Source organism: Trachurus japonicus, chromosome 21 (genome assembly GCF_045865225.1).
Source record: "Trachurus japonicus isolate A0001 chromosome 21, Traja_1.0".
NCBI lineage: Eukaryota > Metazoa > Chordata > Actinopteri > Carangiformes > Carangidae > Trachurus > Trachurus japonicus.
In genome coordinates, this window is record NC_140927.1 from 30,369,544 (window position 1) to 30,387,992 (window position 18,449).

Genomic DNA, 18,449 nt, shown 5'->3' on the forward strand with positions numbered 1-18,449 from the left:
GAAGTGTCAGTAGTCGCTGCAGCTGTTTCAAATGTCCCTCACGCCACCGTGCGTAGTGATTGTTCACACTGCGCGATCAATATCTGTATATAAATCACCGAATTAATGCCCTATTGTTCTGCAATGAACAACAACCGATTTGAATGAACAACATGTAGGTAATAAACACCACATATTTTTAATGAACAAAACGTGTTTCAGCAAAGTGAGGGGAAAATGCCGAGGGTAAAATGACAATATGTTCAACTGTGTATCCATAAACATGACTTAGGACAGGGAAATAAGTAAATTAAATGAAAATGCAGTCGTCCAACAACTTGTACAAAAGAAGAAAGGCGAGTTTAATCGAAATGCGGATCCTGACAATCACGCACGGGACAAAAATATTTATTTGACCTATTTATATTGTGAGAAATTATGTGACATTTTGGCAATAACGAGTCCACTAGTATGTTGTCCGATATGCTGCATAAAAACGAGAGTAATGTCAGTAGTTTCTGTTTAAAACGCTGTTTCAACCGTCCCTCCTCTGTGTCTCGGGCGTTTGAGACAAATGTCAACTTACGTTCAAAGTTATAAAACAGCGCGATCATCCAACATGTGTGTTAAATTACACTTGTAACTAAGAGAATACACATGTGAGTTGTTGATCACATGATAAAAATGTTTGTGTACATAACGTCATCTTTGAAAAAGACGTTTAAATGAAAAGTGTATCAATCGACCCGGCGCTCCCCTAGCGCGAGATTTGGACGGGCCAGGACGAGGAGCTTCCGCTACAAACAAGCTTGAAATATAGACTTATTTAAACCAACACTAAGGAACTTTTCAACCTTCATAAAATATTTTCATAACTTTTGTGATGATACATCGACTTACAACAAGTTGAATGACACCTCTGTCGTGGCCTGAGGGGGTCTGTATCTCTTTCTCTGGCACTAAGCAGCTTTGAGGAGCATGGTAGGAACCCGGCTCTCACTTTACTTTCACTTTCACTTTTGCGAGTCACAACAAAGAGGGAACAGGCAAAACGGCACTTTAGCAATGGATTATGTTTGTGTTTTCACTTTGAAATGATCCACTGGAAACAGAAACTTAGTTTTGATGTCTTCTGTTAATTTTAATGCAGGATATTTACAGGGCTTCACGCTAGTGTTCATGGGAAATGGAGTCTTTCTTCAGGCAAAACACTACCGCTTTGGTCCACAGGCGCCGCCAAACTCAACCAAAACTGAAAGTTCTTTAGTACTGCTTTAATTTTTTTCATAACAATTTCGCATTTCGGGGCTTCAATACAAGAGGGACATTACATACGAGCAGCATGGAGGTATTTGGATGTTTTTTGGTGTGTCTTTTTGTTATGAAGAAAAGTGGTATCCATTTGCAACCGTTATATGGACATGCACCGCGGGTGAGTAGATAATGAGTGCAATTTGAATTTTGGGTGAACTATCCCTTTAATATTAGACTACTCCTTGTGAAGAGGATGTGAAGATTTTTCTGCTCATAGCAGTCAGCCACTGATCGGTAATTGTACAGTGTCCAGCTGTCAGCGAGGGGGTGGCTGGGCGGGTGCAGAGCAGTGCAGTCTCCGCCCCCCCTCCAGAGGTGCATTGCTAATGAGCTGCTGGTGCTGTGCAGAAGGAGAGTCCTGAGAAATGGCACAGGTTTTGTGATTTTGACTAAAAAAACTTCATAATCACAATTTAAGGACCACAGAGAATGCTTTAAAATAACCAAAAGGGGTCGTTGGAGGGGGACTTTAAAATGCTTGCCAAATTTTATAAAGCGCGTGTGAGACACAACTTCCCTGAACGCGTCTTTGCAGTGACGTCATCTAAACGCACCGGAAGCAGCAGAGCAGACCTGTTAGCTGCGGAGCTTCAGTCAGCTCGACTCGTGAGCAGAACTGAGCTCTGGAAATAAACAGAGCGGACACAGATATACGATTTAAAACCACTTAGATTTCTTCTTTTGGGTGTCATCATTTACCACTGAGCTTTAGAGAGCCGGACCTGTCAGTTACAGTAAGTTATAGTGACAGTTCAGTTAGCGGTGCTAGCCGCGTTAGCCTGCTAGCACAGCTCCTTTAGCCTGACGTAACTTCCAGCTTTTGAAAATCGCGGCCAGAGAGAAACGAAAAAGAGATGGAGCTGCAAGGTAACCGAGTTTTATAACGTGTTTATGTTATAGTTACAGTTTATAGAGCTTTAAAATGTTTATCAACCGCATGCCTCCTGATAATAACAGTTAGATCAACGTTAGCCGGTGTTAATTTCTGGTTTCTGACACAGGTTAGGAACAGTTCTAGGGTCCTTAAACCAAACGAAAACAGCCACGTTGTAAAAAAATATACTTTTATTAGTCCATCTAGTATTAGTCCATCACTAGACACTGGCTCCAGAGAGACTTTTCTAGGAGCAAAAGCAGAAAATTTAGAGGTGCAGTGCACAACGTAAACCGACTTGCAAAACAAATATTCACATTTACTTTCCATTCATATTCCTCACACACATTCTTCCACGTTTCACCAGATGAAAAAGCAACTCACTATCTCAAATTTTATGGGCTAAATGCCTCCATCCATTTAGGAGCAGTCTGGAGCCCTGCTCTAAAAGTGATTTCAAGCCAGCAGCTTTTCACATGTAAAGATTTGAAGCTTAATTCTGTCTCATTGTCCTTTGTATGACGAACTGAGACAGTCCTGGCTACAATACAATAATAAATCTTTGTGTTGTTTTGTTTTGTGATTTCAGAGTTAACAGATGATAAATTGCGAGGCAATAACTGTGAAAGGGCTTTGACATTGACAATGAATAATAAATAAACAAATAGAGAGAAGAAGGGGAAAAAACAAAACAGTTGAGAGCAGTTCAATGTTATATTATATTAGATTTATGTTATATTAGATTTTTGAGTATGATGTGTTGTATTGGGTTTTTTTAAGGACTACATCTATGTCCTGGCTGGATTCATTGATAAAGCCTGGACACTGAGACAGAAGATACTATCCCACATAAAACCATAGATTTTTTTGTTTTGGTATCTTGGAAGCTTGTCTGTTTGTTAGTTTAGTTTAGTTTTTTCTTCCTCCTTTTCTTTTAAGATGTGCACATCACTTAACCCTCCTGTTGTCCTTCTGGGTCAAATTGAGCCTCCTTCCTTTCTTCTTTCCTTCCCTTTTCCCTTCCTTCTTTCCACAATCCTTTTTCCCTTCCTTCATTCCTTCCCCTCGTCCTTACTTCTTCTTCCTTCCTCTTTTGATCCAGTTTACCTGGTCTGTTCCCTCCCTCCATCTTTCTTTCCCTTCTTCCTTCCTTCTTCTTCCTTCCTTCCTTGAACAAATCTGTTCTCTCCCCCCATCTTTCTTTCCTTCCCTTTTCCCTTTCTTCTTTCCACAATCCTTTTTGCCTCCCTCCCTCCCTTCCTTCCTTCCCTTCGTCCTTCCTTCTTCCTTCTTTTTTGACCCAATCTGTTCTCTCCCTCCATCTATCTTTCCTTCCCTTTTCCCTTCCTTCTTTCCTCCCATCGTTCCCTTTGTCCTTCCTTCCTTCTTTCCCTTCGTCCTTCCTGCCTTCCTTCCTTCCTTCCTTCCCTTCGTCCTTCCTTCCTTCTTTCCCATTGTCCTTCCTTCCTTTCTTTCATCTATCCCTTTGTCCTTCCTAACTTCCTTCCTCCTTCCTTGACCCAGGAGGACAACAGGAGGGTTGAACAGTCCAATCAAATCTGCCTAGCAACTAAAGTTGTTAAATGAATGTAATGTAATGTAATGCAGTAAGAAGTTCAGTCTTTCCCTTTGAAATGTGATATGAAATAGAAAATATTCAAATTAAGTTTACATTAGGACAGCTGCACTGCAAAAGCTCAACATTTTTGCAAGAATATTTGTCTTATTTCTTGTCAAAATGTCTCATTTCTAGTCAAAACGAATCTCTTTCCACTGTAAATAAGACTCATCACCTCAAAATGAACTTGTTTTTTTAGAAAAATGTCACTTGAAAGAAGTAGAAAAATGTCCATGTGTGTGTCTCAGTGGGGAACGAACCGATGTTGTCCTTCTGGGTCAAATTGACCCTCCATCCTTCCTTCTTTTCTTCCCTTTTCCCTTCCTTCTTCCCACAATCCTTTTTCCCTTCCTTCTTTCCTTCCTTCCTTCCCTTCGTCCTTACTTCTTCTTCCTTCCTCTTTTGATCCAGTTGACCTGCTCTGTTCCCTCCCTCCATCTTTCTTTCCTTCCTTTTCCCTTCCTTCTTTCCCTTCTACCTTCCTTCTTCTTCCTTCCTTCCTTGAACGAATCTGTTCTCTCCCTCCATCTATCTTTCCTTCCCTTTTCCCTTTCTTCTTTCCACGATCCTTTTTGCCTCCCTCCCTCCCTTCCTTCCTTCCCTTCGTCCTTACTTCTTCCTTCTTTTTTGACCCAATCTGTTCTCTCCCTCCATCTATCTTTCCTTCCCTTTTCCCTTACTTCTTTCCTCCCATCGTTCCCTTTGTCCTTCCTTCCTTTCTTTCATCTATCCCTTTGTCCTTCCTAACTTCCTTCCTCCTTCCTTGACCCAGGAGGACAACAGGAGGGTTGAACAGTCCAATCAAATCTGCCTAGCAACTAAAGTTGTTAAATGAATGTAATGTAATGTAATGTAATGCAGTAAGAAGTTCAGTCTTTCCCTTTCATTTCTAGTCAAAACGAATCTCTTTCCACTTAAAATAAGACTCATCACCTCAAAATTAACTTGTTTTTTAGAAAAATGTCACTTGAAATAAGTAGAAAAATGTCCGTGTGTGTGTCTCAGTGGGGAACGAACCGATGACTCTGGGCTCGCCCACCTCTCCTAAACCGGCGTCCGGAGCTCAGTTCCTGCCGGGCTTCCTGATGGGCGACCTGCCAGCGCCGGCCACGCCCCAGCCGCGCCCCTTCAGCCTGTCCATGCCCCTGATGGACAGCCCAGGTACGCACCGAGGTCAGCAGCACGACACACACACACACACACACACACACACACACACACCTGCAGATCAGCCGCCGTGTTGCTGTGTTTCCTGTGGATTTATCCTCTGTGTTGTTCGTGTTGTGTTTCCAGTCGGAGGAGGCTCGGCTCCTCAGCCCGTCGTCCCCACACCCAAGGATAAGAGCGGAGCCCCACCTGTCCGTAGTATCCATGACGACCTGATGACTGTAGGGACGCCCCTGAGTGCACACAGGCAGGTTGGTACAAAAAAGGTGCTGTCTGTCTGTTAAAGGGATACTTCCATCAAAAATCGATAATTCACCAATCATCTACTCACCGTCAGGCCAAGGAAGGGTTTGGAGAACTTTCAGAGTCATCAAAACTCTTTAGGAGTTCCAGGGGGGGTCCGGCTGGTGACGGGTTTTCATATAATGGTGGTGGATAGAGTTCACTTTTGAATGGTCCAAAACACACACTATAGCCTCGTTTCCACTGTCAGTACGGTACGGCACAGTACGGATCGGTACGGGTACGGTTCGGGTCGGATATGGTCAGCGTTGCGTTTCAAAGGGGACCTTCAGGGGTAGGTGGAGTGCGTGTCGAAGCGTCACTACGTCGACTTACGTAGCGACACTGGCTCGCGGTCTGGTTGAACCCATTCCCTGCCATTTTTACAGCAACCAGCTGTTGTGCTTTTTTTTTTTTTTTTAATTGTAGCCTAAAACATTTTGTAAATGTGGTGATTTCTGCACATACAGACAGCGCCGAGTCAGCGCTGCTCCTCTGACCAGCTCCTCCTGAAGCTTCACTTTTCATTTACACAAACTAATCAATGAGACCATAAATTAATCTGCTCGCTTTCTCCGTCGGCATGACGACGTAGGCTGACCGGTCGATCACCTCAGCCGGCTGCTGCCTCTGAGATGAGCCGAGCAGCGAGCTAGCTCCCGGTGGCTGCTCCCAGCTAGCTCTGCACTTCTCCCAAAACGTTGGAGCAAACTTCCAAACAGACGTCAGTTGGATAAACTGACCACAGATCAGGACTCTAAACTGACTTTCTCGCATGAAAAACGTTAATAAATAGGGATGCACCGATGCATCGGTCTAACATCGACATCGGCCGATGTTCGGCTCGTTAACTGCCATCGGCCATCGGCAAAAAAAGATGACATTCACCGATGGCAGTGGCCGATGTTTATGTTGGTTTAAATGCCGCATGAACAGCTGTGCTCGGGAGGAACCTTTCTTTTTTCCTTTGTTTGGGGGGGAAGATATTAGTGGTGCAACGGATCATCATTGATCTGTGATCTGTTCTGATCAATATCTTCGGTTCAGCACACATGTGATCCGCGGATTGATTTTTGAAAAAAAAAGTTGCGCGCATGTTTAATAAACACGCTTGATATGTGCAGCGTGGTCATGGCGAGCGGAGGAACGGAGGAGCCTGAACGCCCCTCGTCATTTAAATCCCCTGTATACACCCGTTAGAGAGGAACTCGTCTGGTCGCTTTTTTTTCCTCTAACCTCCGCCTGGCCACATGTTTGTTGTTTACAACGACGCCAGCGAGAAATCAATAAATGGAGCGGTGGATTACGTAACTGTTATAAACATTACGTTACGCAGCGCGTCTGTGTCGCGGTGCCACAGAGACAAGAGCTGGGACACGGGGGGCGGCCAGGTAGACTACTACACTGATGTTGCAACGAGAGAGACGCCAGGTGAAGGCAGAGAGCCTCCGTTCTCACTCGTTACCAGTCACAAGTCATGTAGTTAACTATCACAATTACTCTGGGGCTTTTTAATTGAGGTAAAAATGTAGCATAGCCACGGGAGAAATCCTGCTTAATTTCTCTTTCAGTGTACCTACATACAGATTATTTTTAGTTCATCAACTGTTTGGGAAAAAACAACAACCTTTTATCCTTCTGTCTCTGTGTTACTAGCCTACTGACCAAGTTGGTTAATTGCAGATAAAGGGGGTTAGGGAGAGAAGTTGAAGTAATTTGACATATTTGAACATTTTATTAAAAAAACCACTGTAAGTGTTTTAAGGTTATGTCAAGTAAAAATTGACATTAAAGTTTGTTTTTGTTTCATAAATTTGTCTAACTGAATTTGTGCTCATTAAATAATAATATGATGAAGAGCTGAAAGACTTTTAAAATAGTTCAGTAGCCTAATGTTTCTGTGGCACCAAAGACGGAATAAATAACAAAAAGAAAAAACATCGGCATCGGCATCGGCCATCGGCCAAATTGTTATTTTAAACATCGGCATCGGCATCGGCCCAGAATTTCACAATCGGTGCATCCCTATTAATAAAGTGATGTTTTAACAGCGCTACAGCAGACTTTTTCTGTGTTGTTGTGCTTCAGATATCCATCGTGCTGCACGATGACGCAATCACCAGCTCGCAGTGCTTTGGCTCCTCCCCAAGGGAACCGGTCCTGTGTGCTAGGTACCCCAACCAGAAGGGTTACAAAAATGGTAACAGGTACCATGGGACCAGTACCATTCCGTGGTAGTGGAAACGCTGAAATAAGCGTACCGTTCCGTACCGACCCGTACCGTACCGACCCGTACCGTACCGACCCGTACCGTACCGCATAGTGGAAACGGGGCTTAAGAAACATCCAGATACCTCCATACTGCTCGTCTGTACTGACCCAAGTGTCCTGAAGACGCCACATGAAAAAGTTGTTCAGAAAAAATGAATGTGATCTCTGTTTTTATCCTTGTTGTAGCAGCAGCTCCCAGTGGCTGCACGAGATGTTCTTCCGTGTTTACATCGTACATCCAATGGTTTACAACAATGGACAAACGTCTCGCAGCAAATCTTGCGCATCTCGTGCAGCCACTGGGAGCTGCTGCTACAACAAGGATAAAAACAGAGATCACATTCATTTTTTCTGAACAACTTTTTCATGTGGCGGCTTCAGGACACTTGGGTCAGTACAGACGAGCAGTATGGAGGTATCTGGATGTTTCATAGTGTGTATTTTGGACCATTCAAAAGTGAACTCTATCCACCACCAGTATATGAAAACCCCCCCTGGAACTCCTAAAGAGTTTTGATGACTCTGAATGTTTTCCAAACGCTTCCTTGGCATGACGGTGAGTAGATCAGGGATGCAAACAGCGCGCCGAAAAGCGAAACTCGCTTTTTTCATGACCAATTATGTGACTTGTGTGAATCGTTCAGATCCGAAGAGTTTTTGTTTTGGGGGGGGGGGGGGTCTCAGCGTCTCAGCATCTCAGCGTCTCAGCTGGGGTCAGTAAAATGTTTTTCTAACAGGCTGACAGTGACAAACTCATTCATGGTCTCTGATTACACTGGTAACAGCCGACCTCCAAAGTAGACACGCGACATGTGCGCTCATTAAAGCGGCGCGTCTCCGCGTGCAGTTGGTACGACGGCAACGCCGTTTTCCCCCGTGCATGTGGAGCTGTGATGTCCGTGGAGCTGTGCGCCGCAGACATGCACGGTTCCCTACGTTGCTGTGTCAGGCAGGTGTTTAACGGAGATCTGCCCCGTTTCAGAGGTGAAGGAAGCCCTGAGTGGAAAGACGTCGCCTCCGCCATGTAGAATGTGTTCAATTCAAAAAATGAAACTAACACATTATATAGGCCTATATGTCCATTACACACCGAATGAAACATCCCATGTCTTTATTTATTCAGTTTATTTTAATAGTAATAATCTCCAAATGGAAATATTGCAAAGGAATTTTTTTTTTTTTAATATAGAAATGTTGGCCTTCTGAAAACTATGTCCATCTATATGCACTCAATACTTGGTTGGGGTTGAACTACTGGAAATTGACTTTACCGTGATATTGTAATGTACTTATTTGTTAATGGTGAGCCCCCCCCCCCCACCCCCACCAGGAAATTCCTCTCTTTTTTGGTCCTAACCCGTTTGCATCCCTGGTAGATGATTGGTGAATTGTCGACTTTGGGTGAAGTATCCCTTTAACATCACGTAGCTCCAGAGGAGTCTGGCCTGATTTTTGTGACCAGTCTTGTGCACGATGCGGAGGTCAACAGACAGAAAAGCGGGTGTCGTCATAACAACCTGCAGCAGCAGCAGAGATTGAATCAGAACTTGTGATCTCTCCACGACTTCAGTCTGAAATAGGAACCGCTTCAAAATGACTCGGTGTCACAATTAGACGTTTTATTGGTTCTTCATGGAGCAGAATTCGTGTCTCTGAGTCGACCAAAACACAGCGGAGAGAAGCCAAGGAGCAGAAAATAAGACGGAGATAAATTTAGATAAGTTAGAGACTCACTCATGTTACAGGAAGAGCAGTAAAACAGAGCTACTTAATGATCAGATATGTGTAGAAAGGTGTTCTGGCCATAACTCACTCAAAACTATATTTATTATGTAAAACAATATGAGTTAATCTAATGCTGCATCTGTCATTTTTATCATCCCTCAACAGGGAACAACAATCACACCGATAGAGTCATAAAATAATTACAATCATGTCAATAGTTACCATCAATAAAAAGAGTAAAAAAAGAGACAATTATTTTACTGGCCGCTTTGACAATGTCTTGCATCCGTTTCTGGTTTTGCACTGTTAAGTTGCTGTACCACGAGACGATACACAAAGTTTAAGATTGATTCGATAAAAGACTTATAAAATAACTCCATTAGTGTTTTCTCCACATTAAATGTATTTAATCTGTGCAGAAAATTGACTGTGTCCAGATGTTTGTAGCTTTCTACCGTGCTCTGAATTAATTTGGGTAATTCAAAAAGAACCAATAATAATATCGGATTGAGGAGCATCAGTGACAGTACATCATGATAACAGGGGTGCAAACTCGTCACCTTTCGGCGAAATTTGCCGTTTTGAATCCCAAATGGGTCATTTGTGTGGTTCGTGTAAATCCGCAATAAAACATTTTTTTATGGGGGGGGGGGGGGGGGGGGTCAGGATAGCGGCTGACACCAATCACTGTGCGACTGTCACACGTGCTATATCAAAACATGCCTGTGCTAAGAATGAATCTGCCCTGTAGCATGGCTGCTATGGCTGCTATGGGTAAACAACAAGAAGAAGCAGAGCAGTGTATCAGCTGGGCACGTAGGAAACGTTTGTGAGCATGGAGTGAAAGAGTCGGAGCTAGAAGATGCGCCAGTTGTATAGGTTAAACACCACGATAATAGTAGTGGGGGTTTTGAGACTGTGGCAGGACACCTCTGCCTCTGTTTCACTTTATGTTGCTGGTAAATAATGTGGTTGTAAAAGTTGTAGGCTAAAGTTAAAAGATTTAGTATGCACTAATTCAAGGGGCAGAGCATAAGAGACATTATTGCTTTTTATATTTTATATATAGATATAATTTTTGTAAGAACCACAATTAATAAATATAGCATTAATTATCCTAGAGGTGATGGGCATTTTTAGGGTGTGTTACAACTCTCTGTCAGCCTCTGTAGCACTAGTGCTCAACAAATCAGCATGCTCCTGTGATTTAAGTAGTTTAAATAATGAAATATAGTTAATAACATAATGATAGTGTAGTGGCAGGAAAGACCAATTCATCAAATATTGTGTGGTGATATATGTACCTAGAACAAGTTTCTGCTTGTGTCTGTTGATTTAAAAAAAAAAGTTGAAATATTTGCGTGTAAGACCCATTCTGGGTCACAATAGAAGTCAGCTTATAGTCCAAGGAAAAGTGTTTGTTGTTTTTACTGTTCTCAAATGTAAAAAATGGCTCACATTGGTCCCTCAGCATTATTTAGGGCTTAAATAACCTGCTACAAATGTTTGTTTTGAGCCCTGTATGTTCAGCTTTTTATACCGAGGGAAATTTAGGTTCTCAGGAAAATCGCTGCTTATCAATGACAATGATTCGCCTTTAAAATTGTTTTTTTTTTTTTTTTTTTTTCCAGGGAGTGCCCCTGGGCCCCCCTAGGGGGTCGGTATCTTGTCACCTTTTTTACACCTGATGAGTTTGCACCCCTGTGATAAAAATGTCTAAATGTGATTTAAATCTCTCTCTCTCTCTCTTCAGTCGTTTCCAGTGATGCAGTCTCCTCTGTCTGCACGTCAGGCTCCAACTCCAGGAACAGGTACACGCTCTACTGGTACTACCACCTCTAGTACTACAAGCTGTTTTAATGCTGATGGTAGTAGTAATATGATCAAGTATTAACACACATCCTCCTGTCAGACTGGTGTGGTGTTCAACTTTGTCTTTGACCTCAGTGATGAATTGAATGAGACTTATACACCTGTCTCTCTGTCTGTGTGTGTGTGTGTGTGTGTAGGTGTGCAGCAGGGGTGTCTGTCTCCGGCTCAGGTGGATCCGTTCTACAGTCAGGGAGAGACTCTGTCCTCAGACGACCAGCTGGACCAGACCTGGGTCACCGTGTTTGGGTATTTTCACTTCTACTTAAAGGGATAGTTCAACATTTTGGCAAATTGGCCCCATTGCCATAATCCCTATAGTCATCATAGCAGTAGGTTCGTTACCTTTAATTGTCGGTGCAAGCTGTTTTTAGAACGGCGGAGCAGAGCTGTGAGCTGCTCAGAGCTACGCTACGGAGGCTCATTATGGGATTTCTTGGTTTCCCTCATCAAACTCATCAAATACACAATCCAACAACTCCACAACGCTCTGGTGGACAAGTTGTGACCTGCACATTCACCACGCTATGAGATAATAACACAACGTTACCAGACAGAGTTGTTTTAGAGGGAAATACAGAGACTGTTGATGAAAAACTGTCCCTGAAGGCAACATGCATCAGCGGTTTTGCATGAATTTCCCTCTAAAACAACTCTGTGTGGTAACGTTGTGTTATTATCTCATAGCGTGGTGAATGTGCAGGTCACAACTTGTCCACCAGAGCGTTGTGGAGTTGTTGGATTGTGTATTTGATGAGTTTGATGAGGGAAACCAAGAAATCCCATGAGCCTCCGTAGCGTAGCTCTGAGCAGCTCGCGGCTCTGCTCCGCCGTTCTAAAAATAGCTTGCACCGACAATTAAAGGTAACGAACCTACTGCTATGACTATAGGGATTATGGCAATGGGCCAATTTGCCAAAATGTTGAACTATCCCTTGAACACTAAGCTGCTGCTGCTGCTGAACATAGAGTGAATCTAATAGACATCTACTGACTCTGTGTGTGTGTGTGTGTGTGTGTGTGTGTGTGTGTTAGTTTCCCTCCAGCCTCAGCCTCCTACATCCTGCTGCAGTTCGCTCAGTACGGAAACATCCTCAGACACACGGTGAGACACACATGTACCAACACACACATTTTTGCAGCAACATGCCATGAAACATTGTGATTTATTGGCTTCTGCAACAGCAAATAAGTGAAATTATATAAAATCCCCTGAAAGGAAAACTTCTATTCTGGTTAAATTAGACAGCCTGACCAACGCAGTCAGCTTTCTACTGCAGAAAAACTTGCAATTTTAATAATAAAAGATCAATACTTGGTGAATCAATACAACATTATCACGTAAAATATTGCAAAACTCAGTCTGCAGTATTGATGTTTTTACCCCGGCCGCTCTCGGCTTGTGTGATTGATTCAGGGTCCAGATAGATAGAGATCGTGTTACCATAGAGATCGTGAACTCGGCGTCCTCGGCTGTATTGATACATGTATTGATGATGTATTGACAGATGGCGTCGCCTGGTAACTGGATGCACCTCCAGTATCAGTCCAGGCTGCAGGCCAGGAAAGCTCTGTCCAAGGACGGGAAAGTGTTTGGAGACGCCATCATGGTGGGAGTGAAGCCGTGTATAGACAAGGTCAGTGCCTTCGTCCTGTTAGTAGTACAGCTTTTACTTGTTTTTGTTTTTTTTTAACTTATTTTAGTGATTATTTTTATTGTCTTAACTTTTTTTCTTAATCTGTGTTCATAGTTGATGTTGTTTTCCTACTTTTATTCATATTGCTGCCACTGGATAGTGTGTTGTGCAACACTTTGGCCAACTGAGGTTGTTAGGACGAAAGGAAGGAAGGACAAAGGGAAAAAGGAAGGAAAGATAGAAGGAGGGAGGGAACAGGTTGGGTCAAGAAGGAAAGAAGGAAGGAAGGGAGAGAGGGAAAACAAATTGTGGAAAGAAGGAAGCGTAAATGGAAGGAAAGAAAGATGGAAGGAGGGAACAGATTTGTTCAAGGAATGAAGAAGGAAGGGAGGGAAAAGGGATTGTGAAGGAAGGAAAAAAGGAAGGAAAGAAAGATGGAGGGAGATAACAGATTTGTTCAAGGAAGGAAGAAGAAGTGAGGAAGGGTAAAAGGAAGGAAAGATAGAAGGAGGGAGGGAACAGATTGGGTCAGGAAGGAAGGAAGGGAGGGAGGGGAAACGGATTGTGGAAAGAAGGAAGGGTAAAAGGATGGAAAGAAAGATGGAGGGAGGGAACAGATTGGTTTAAGGAAGGAAAGAAGGAAGGGAAAAGGATGGAAAGAAAGATGGAGGGAGGGAACAGATTGGGTCAAAAAGGAAGGAAGGAAGGGAGGAAGGGAAAACGGATTGTGGAAAGAAGGAAGCATAAATGGAAGGAAAGAAAGATGGAAGGAGGGAACAGATTTGTTCAAGGAATGAAGAAGGAAGGGAGGGAAAAGGGATTGTGAAGGAAGGGAAAAAGGAAGGAAAGAAAGATGGAGGGAACAGATTTGTTCAAGGAAGGAAGAAGGGAGGGAGGGAAAAGGGATTGTGAAGGAAGGGAAAAAGGAAGGAAAGATGGAGGGAGGGAACAGATTTGTTCAAGGAAGGAAGAAGGGAGGGAGGGAAAAGGGATTGTGAAGGAAGGGAAAAAGGAAGGAAAGATAGAAGGAGGGAGGGAACAGATTTGTTCAAGGAAGGGGAAAAGGATGGAAAGATAGAAGGAGGGAGGGAACAGATTGGGTCAAAAAGGAAGGGAGGGAGGGGAAACGGATTGTGGAAAGAAGGAAGCGTAAATGGAAGGAAAGAAAGATGGAAGGAGGGAACAGATTTGTTCAAGGAATGAAGAAGGGAGGGAGGGAAAAGGGATTGTGAAGGAAGGGAAAAGGGAAGGAAAGATGGAGGGAGGGAACAGATTTGTTGAAGGGAGAAGGAAGGGTAAAAGGAAGGAGGGAGGGAACAGATTGCGTCAAAAAGGAAGGGAGGAAGGGAAAATGGATTGTGGAAAGAAGGAAGGGTAAAAGGAAGGAAAGATGGAGGAGGGAACAGATTGGTTTAAGGAAGCAAAGAAGGGAGGAAAGAAGGAAGGGAAAAGGATGGAAAGAAAGATGGAGGTAGGGAACAGATTTGTTCAAGGAAGGAAGAAGGGAGGGAGGGAAAAGGGATTGTGAAGGAAGGGAAAAAGGAAGGAAAGATAGAGGGAGGGAAGAGATTTGTTCAAGGAAGAACGAATGGAGGGGAAAAGGATTGTGGAAAGAAGGAAGGGGAAACGGGTGGAAAGATAGAAGGAGGGAGGGAACAGATTGGGTCAAAAAGGAAGGGAGGGAGGGAAAACGGATTGTGGAAAGAAGGAAGGGTAAAAGGAAGGAAAGATGGAGGGAGGGAACAGATTTGTTCAAGGAAGGAAGAAGGGGGAAAGAATGGAGGAAAGAAGGAAGGGGAAACGGATGGAAGGAAAGATGGAGGGAGGGAGGGAACAGATTGGTTTAAGGAAGGAAAGAAGGAAGGGAAAAGGAAGGAAAGAAAGATGGAGGGAGGGAACAGATTTGTTTAAAGGGATAGTTCACCCTAGAATGATATTTCGCTCATTATCTACTCACCCTCATGTGGACTAAGGGCTGGAAGAAGTTTCAGAGTCCTCCGTCCCTTCTCTGAGTTACAGGGGGTCTTGGCGTAGCAGTGCATGTCCATATAACGGTTGCAAAGGGACACCGGAGCTCTTCGTAAAAAAACACACACAAAAAAACATCCAAATACCTCCATGCTGCTCGTATGTAATGTCCGTCTTGTGCTGAAGCCCCAAATTGCGTAATTGTCCCGAAAAAAATTAAATAAGTCTATATTTTAAGCTTGTTTGTAGCGGAAGCTTCTCGAAGCTCCTCTTCCTGGTCCGTCCAAATCTCGCGTGATTCGCAGTAACCGCACTGACGCATGCTGACGCCGGCGCAAATCACGCGAGATTTGGACGGACCAGGAAGAGGAGCTTCGAGAAGCTTCCGCTACAAACAAGCTTAAAATATAGACTTATTTAATTTTTTTCGGGACAATTACGCAATTTGGGGCTTCAGCACAAGACGGACATTACATACGAGCAGCATGGAGGTATTTGGATGTTTTTTTGTGTGTGTTTTTTTACGAAGAGCTCCGGTGTCCCTTTGCAACCGTTATATGGACATGCACTGCTATGCCGAGACCCCCTGTAACTCAGAGAAGCCACGGAGGAATCTGAAACTTCTTCCAGCCCTTAGTCAACATGAGGGTGAGTAGATAATGAGCGAAATATCATTCTAGGGTGAACTATCCCTTTAAGGAATGAAGAAGGAAGGGAGGGAAAAAGGATTGTGGAAAGAAGGAAGGAAAGAAAGATGGAGGGAACAGATTTGTTCAAGGAAGGAAAGAAGGAAGGGGAAAAGGGTGGAAAGATAGAAGGAGGGGGGAACAGATTGGGTCAAAAAGGAAGGGAGGGAGGGAAAACGGATTGTGGAAAGAAGGAAGGGTAAAAGGAAGGAAAGATGGAGGGAGGGAACAGATTGTTTTAAGGAAGGAAAGAAGGAAGGGGAAAAGGATGTAAAGAAAGATGGAGGGAACAGATTTGTTCAAGGAAGGAGGAAGGGAGGGGAAAAGGATTGTGGAAAGAAGGAAGGGAAAAAGGAAATAAAGATGGAGGGAACAGATTTGTTCAAGGAAGGAAAGAAGGGAGAAAAGAAGGAAGGAAAGAAAGATGGAGGGAGGGAACAGATCAGGTCAATTGGATCAAAAGAGGAAGGAGAAGAATGAACGAAGGAAAGGAAAAAGGATTGTGGAAGGAAGGAAAGAAGGAGGAATGGAGGAAAGTAACAGGAGAGTTAAATGTGCTGTATAAATAGAATCTGAGGCAGCGGTGACCTCATCTCTCTCTCTCTCTCTCTCTCTCAGAGCGTGATGGACAGCAGTGAAGCCGTCTCCTCTCCTCTCTCCACCTCCTTCTCCACCTCCGTCCTCCCCTCCACCCCTCGCTCCGCCATCAGACCGCTCAGCGCCGCCTACCGCAGCTCCAGCAGCGACTACCAGGTGACCCCCGACCCCCAGATTCACATCCACATTCACTCGGCCTCCACTTCACTTGTTTTTACACAGAATCAGAAATGTGTTTTTTTTTATCGCCAAGAGCAGTAAAGGTCGGTTTACAGCACGAGGAACTTGACGTTGTGTCGGGTGCAAACACAAAAGTACCAGAAATAGTAAAAGGTAGAGATAAAATAGAAATTTTAATAGAATAAATTAAAATATTCCAGTGCAAAAAATATGCATATACTATATACCAGAGGTCTTCAACCGGGGGGTCGCAGAAGTTTTGGTTGAGGGAAAAAAAAATATGAAAAAAGATATAGAAGTTATGAAAAAAAGATCCACTGTGAATATAGCGGTGTTCCCTGGTGCTGAACATCGGATTTTTACATACAAGTCCTTTGTTTTCCTATAATATAGTAATAAAAGTAGGCTAAAACATATTAAACTAACTGAAAATTCAACCACACATAAGTGCTACTGGTCATATAATCAATTTTAGACATTAAATTACTTGTATTTAATATTTAATCCTTATCTCCTATATAAGTGCATTGCATTTTTTCATGACAGTATTGAAACTGATACCGTTGCTATTTTTAAACACCTCCAGTATACGGTATTACCGTAATACCGCCCAATCCTACTGCTTCTGTCTTTTATGGTTTAGTCGTGTAATTCTTTCATTGGTGCAGTAGCAGCGTTCAGTTAGAGCGTAGTTGTGACCTGTTGTGATCATAGATGACATGGCATATATTTTTTGTAAGTCCCTTCGAAATATAGGAGTCCCATGACCAGCCAAACTCCTAAAAAAAAAGCGTGACTTATAGTCCAGAATATGGCACTTTGGCATATGGCACTACAGGATCAGTTAAATATAAAACACAATTTTATACAATATATATAAGTAGGGGGTCCCAACTCCATCTCTCCATCAGTTTGGGGGTCCTTGGCCTGGAAAACATTGAAGACCCCTGCTATATACAATTAAGGATTTATATAAAAAGAATAAAATAAAGATGGATATACACAGAATACAGAAAAGGTTATTGTGCAAATTGTTAATTCGTTGATCAGTTGCTGGATCTGAAACTAAACGTGTGTGTGTGTGTGTGTGTGTGTGCAGGTGGTAGCAGACAGACAGACGCCCAGGAAGGACGACAGCATGGTCTCCAAAGCGCTAGAGTACATGTTTGGCTGGTGACACAGTGCATCATGGGATACCTGCAGCCTCGGATGAGAGGAGGGGGGGATCGACAGATGAACTGATTCACTACACTGTGTGTGTATGTGTGTGCGTGTGATTGTATAGATGAATGTGTGTTTGTGTGTGTGTATGTTGGCTAATTTCTCTCTTCACTTTTATAATCTGTATTTTTTACTGTCTCTGTCTCAATAAAGTTGTGTCTGGTTTGAATCCAGTAAAGCCGAAGCTTCATGCGCAGGTGTCGTTCTCTCAGCAGCCACACGGGGGCGCTGTCACCTGACACGGCCATGGATCTATTACATGGATGACTGTATTATATTATCGATCCATGATCTATTATAATATAATACATCATGGACATGGCCAAAGGTTTGGGTTTTTTTTTTTTTTTTTTTCCAACAAACTTTATTATCATATTTGAAACATTATACGAACATGACATCATACTGAAATGAAACAACACTTAAGTACTGGGAGAGTGTAATACATATAGCAGAGCTTGACAAAAATGAATAAATCAAATAAAAATACAATCTATCTGGATGCGTAAGGATAATTATGAACAATAAAGAGCCAGAAAATAAATATATGCAAAAATTTAAAGAATACAAAAAAACTAAACAAAAAACAATAGAGATTTTATCTAGTAATATGGACCATACTATTTTCCATAAGACTGGATGTCTTCAAAGCTTTCTTGTTTCTACATATTTTACAGACAGTTCCACATAAAATAAAGTTTCATTTGGCATAGCCTGGAGAAATCTGGCTTTGTGTTATGTGAAATTTACACCAACAGACACAGCAATTTTATTACCTTATTAACTTCCTTATTTTTACATTCAACATTTAAGAATAAGACCATACTTTCAGTAATAGTGATCAAAACTTTATGAGATTCCCAAATCAATAAAGACATTTGAGTCCAAAAATGAGTAGCATAGGGACATCCATAAAACAAATGAGAGAAAGACTCAACCTCTTTTTTGCAGAAGGAGCATAAAGGGGACACATCAGGTCTAAATGAATTCATTACAGGGATAATATCTACGTATGTAAGACTTTAATATGTATTTCTTTAACTTTATTTCGGCCAACAAAC

At 42.7% G+C, this 18,449-nt stretch overlaps 1 protein-coding gene across 3 annotated transcripts; it reads left to right on the forward strand.

Moving 5' to 3' along the window:
- Positions 1–1,859: 1,859 nt before the first annotated feature.
- Positions 1,860–17,572, forward strand: nup35 (nucleoporin 35). 3 transcript variants are annotated; one of them, XM_085765425.1, is made up of 9 exons: positions 1,860–2,160; positions 4,791–4,958; positions 5,079–5,203; positions 10,984–11,041; positions 11,240–11,348; positions 12,135–12,204; positions 12,608–12,736; positions 16,009–16,143; positions 17,267–17,572. In XM_085765425.1, the coding sequence occupies exons 1-9, from the start codon at positions 2,148–2,150 to the stop codon at positions 17,342–17,344; spliced, it is 885 nt and encodes a 294-aa protein (XP_085621551.1). In that variant the 5' UTR covers positions 1,860–2,147; the 3' UTR covers positions 17,345–17,572. The 3 variants fall into 3 exon arrangements, with proteins under 3 accessions (XP_085621551.1, XP_085621553.1, XP_085621552.1); XM_085765427.1 differs by having other exon boundaries at positions 4,791–4,946; XM_085765426.1 differs by having other exon boundaries at positions 1,876–2,160; positions 5,085–5,203.
- Positions 17,573–18,449: the final 877 nt, after the last annotated feature.

What these genes read in the sequence shown, in the direction of transcription:
- nup35 (XM_085765425.1), top strand. An exon ending in TGAAGCCGTGTATAGACAAG is followed by an intron (nt 12,737 to 16,008) that starts GTCAGTGCCTTC and finishes TCTCTCTCTCAG; the next exon opens with AGCGTGATGGACAGCAGTGA. An exon ending in GCTCCAGCAGCGACTACCAG is followed by an intron (nt 16,144 to 17,266) that starts GTGACCCCCGAC and finishes GTGTGTGTGCAG; the next exon opens with GTGGTAGCAGACAGACAGAC.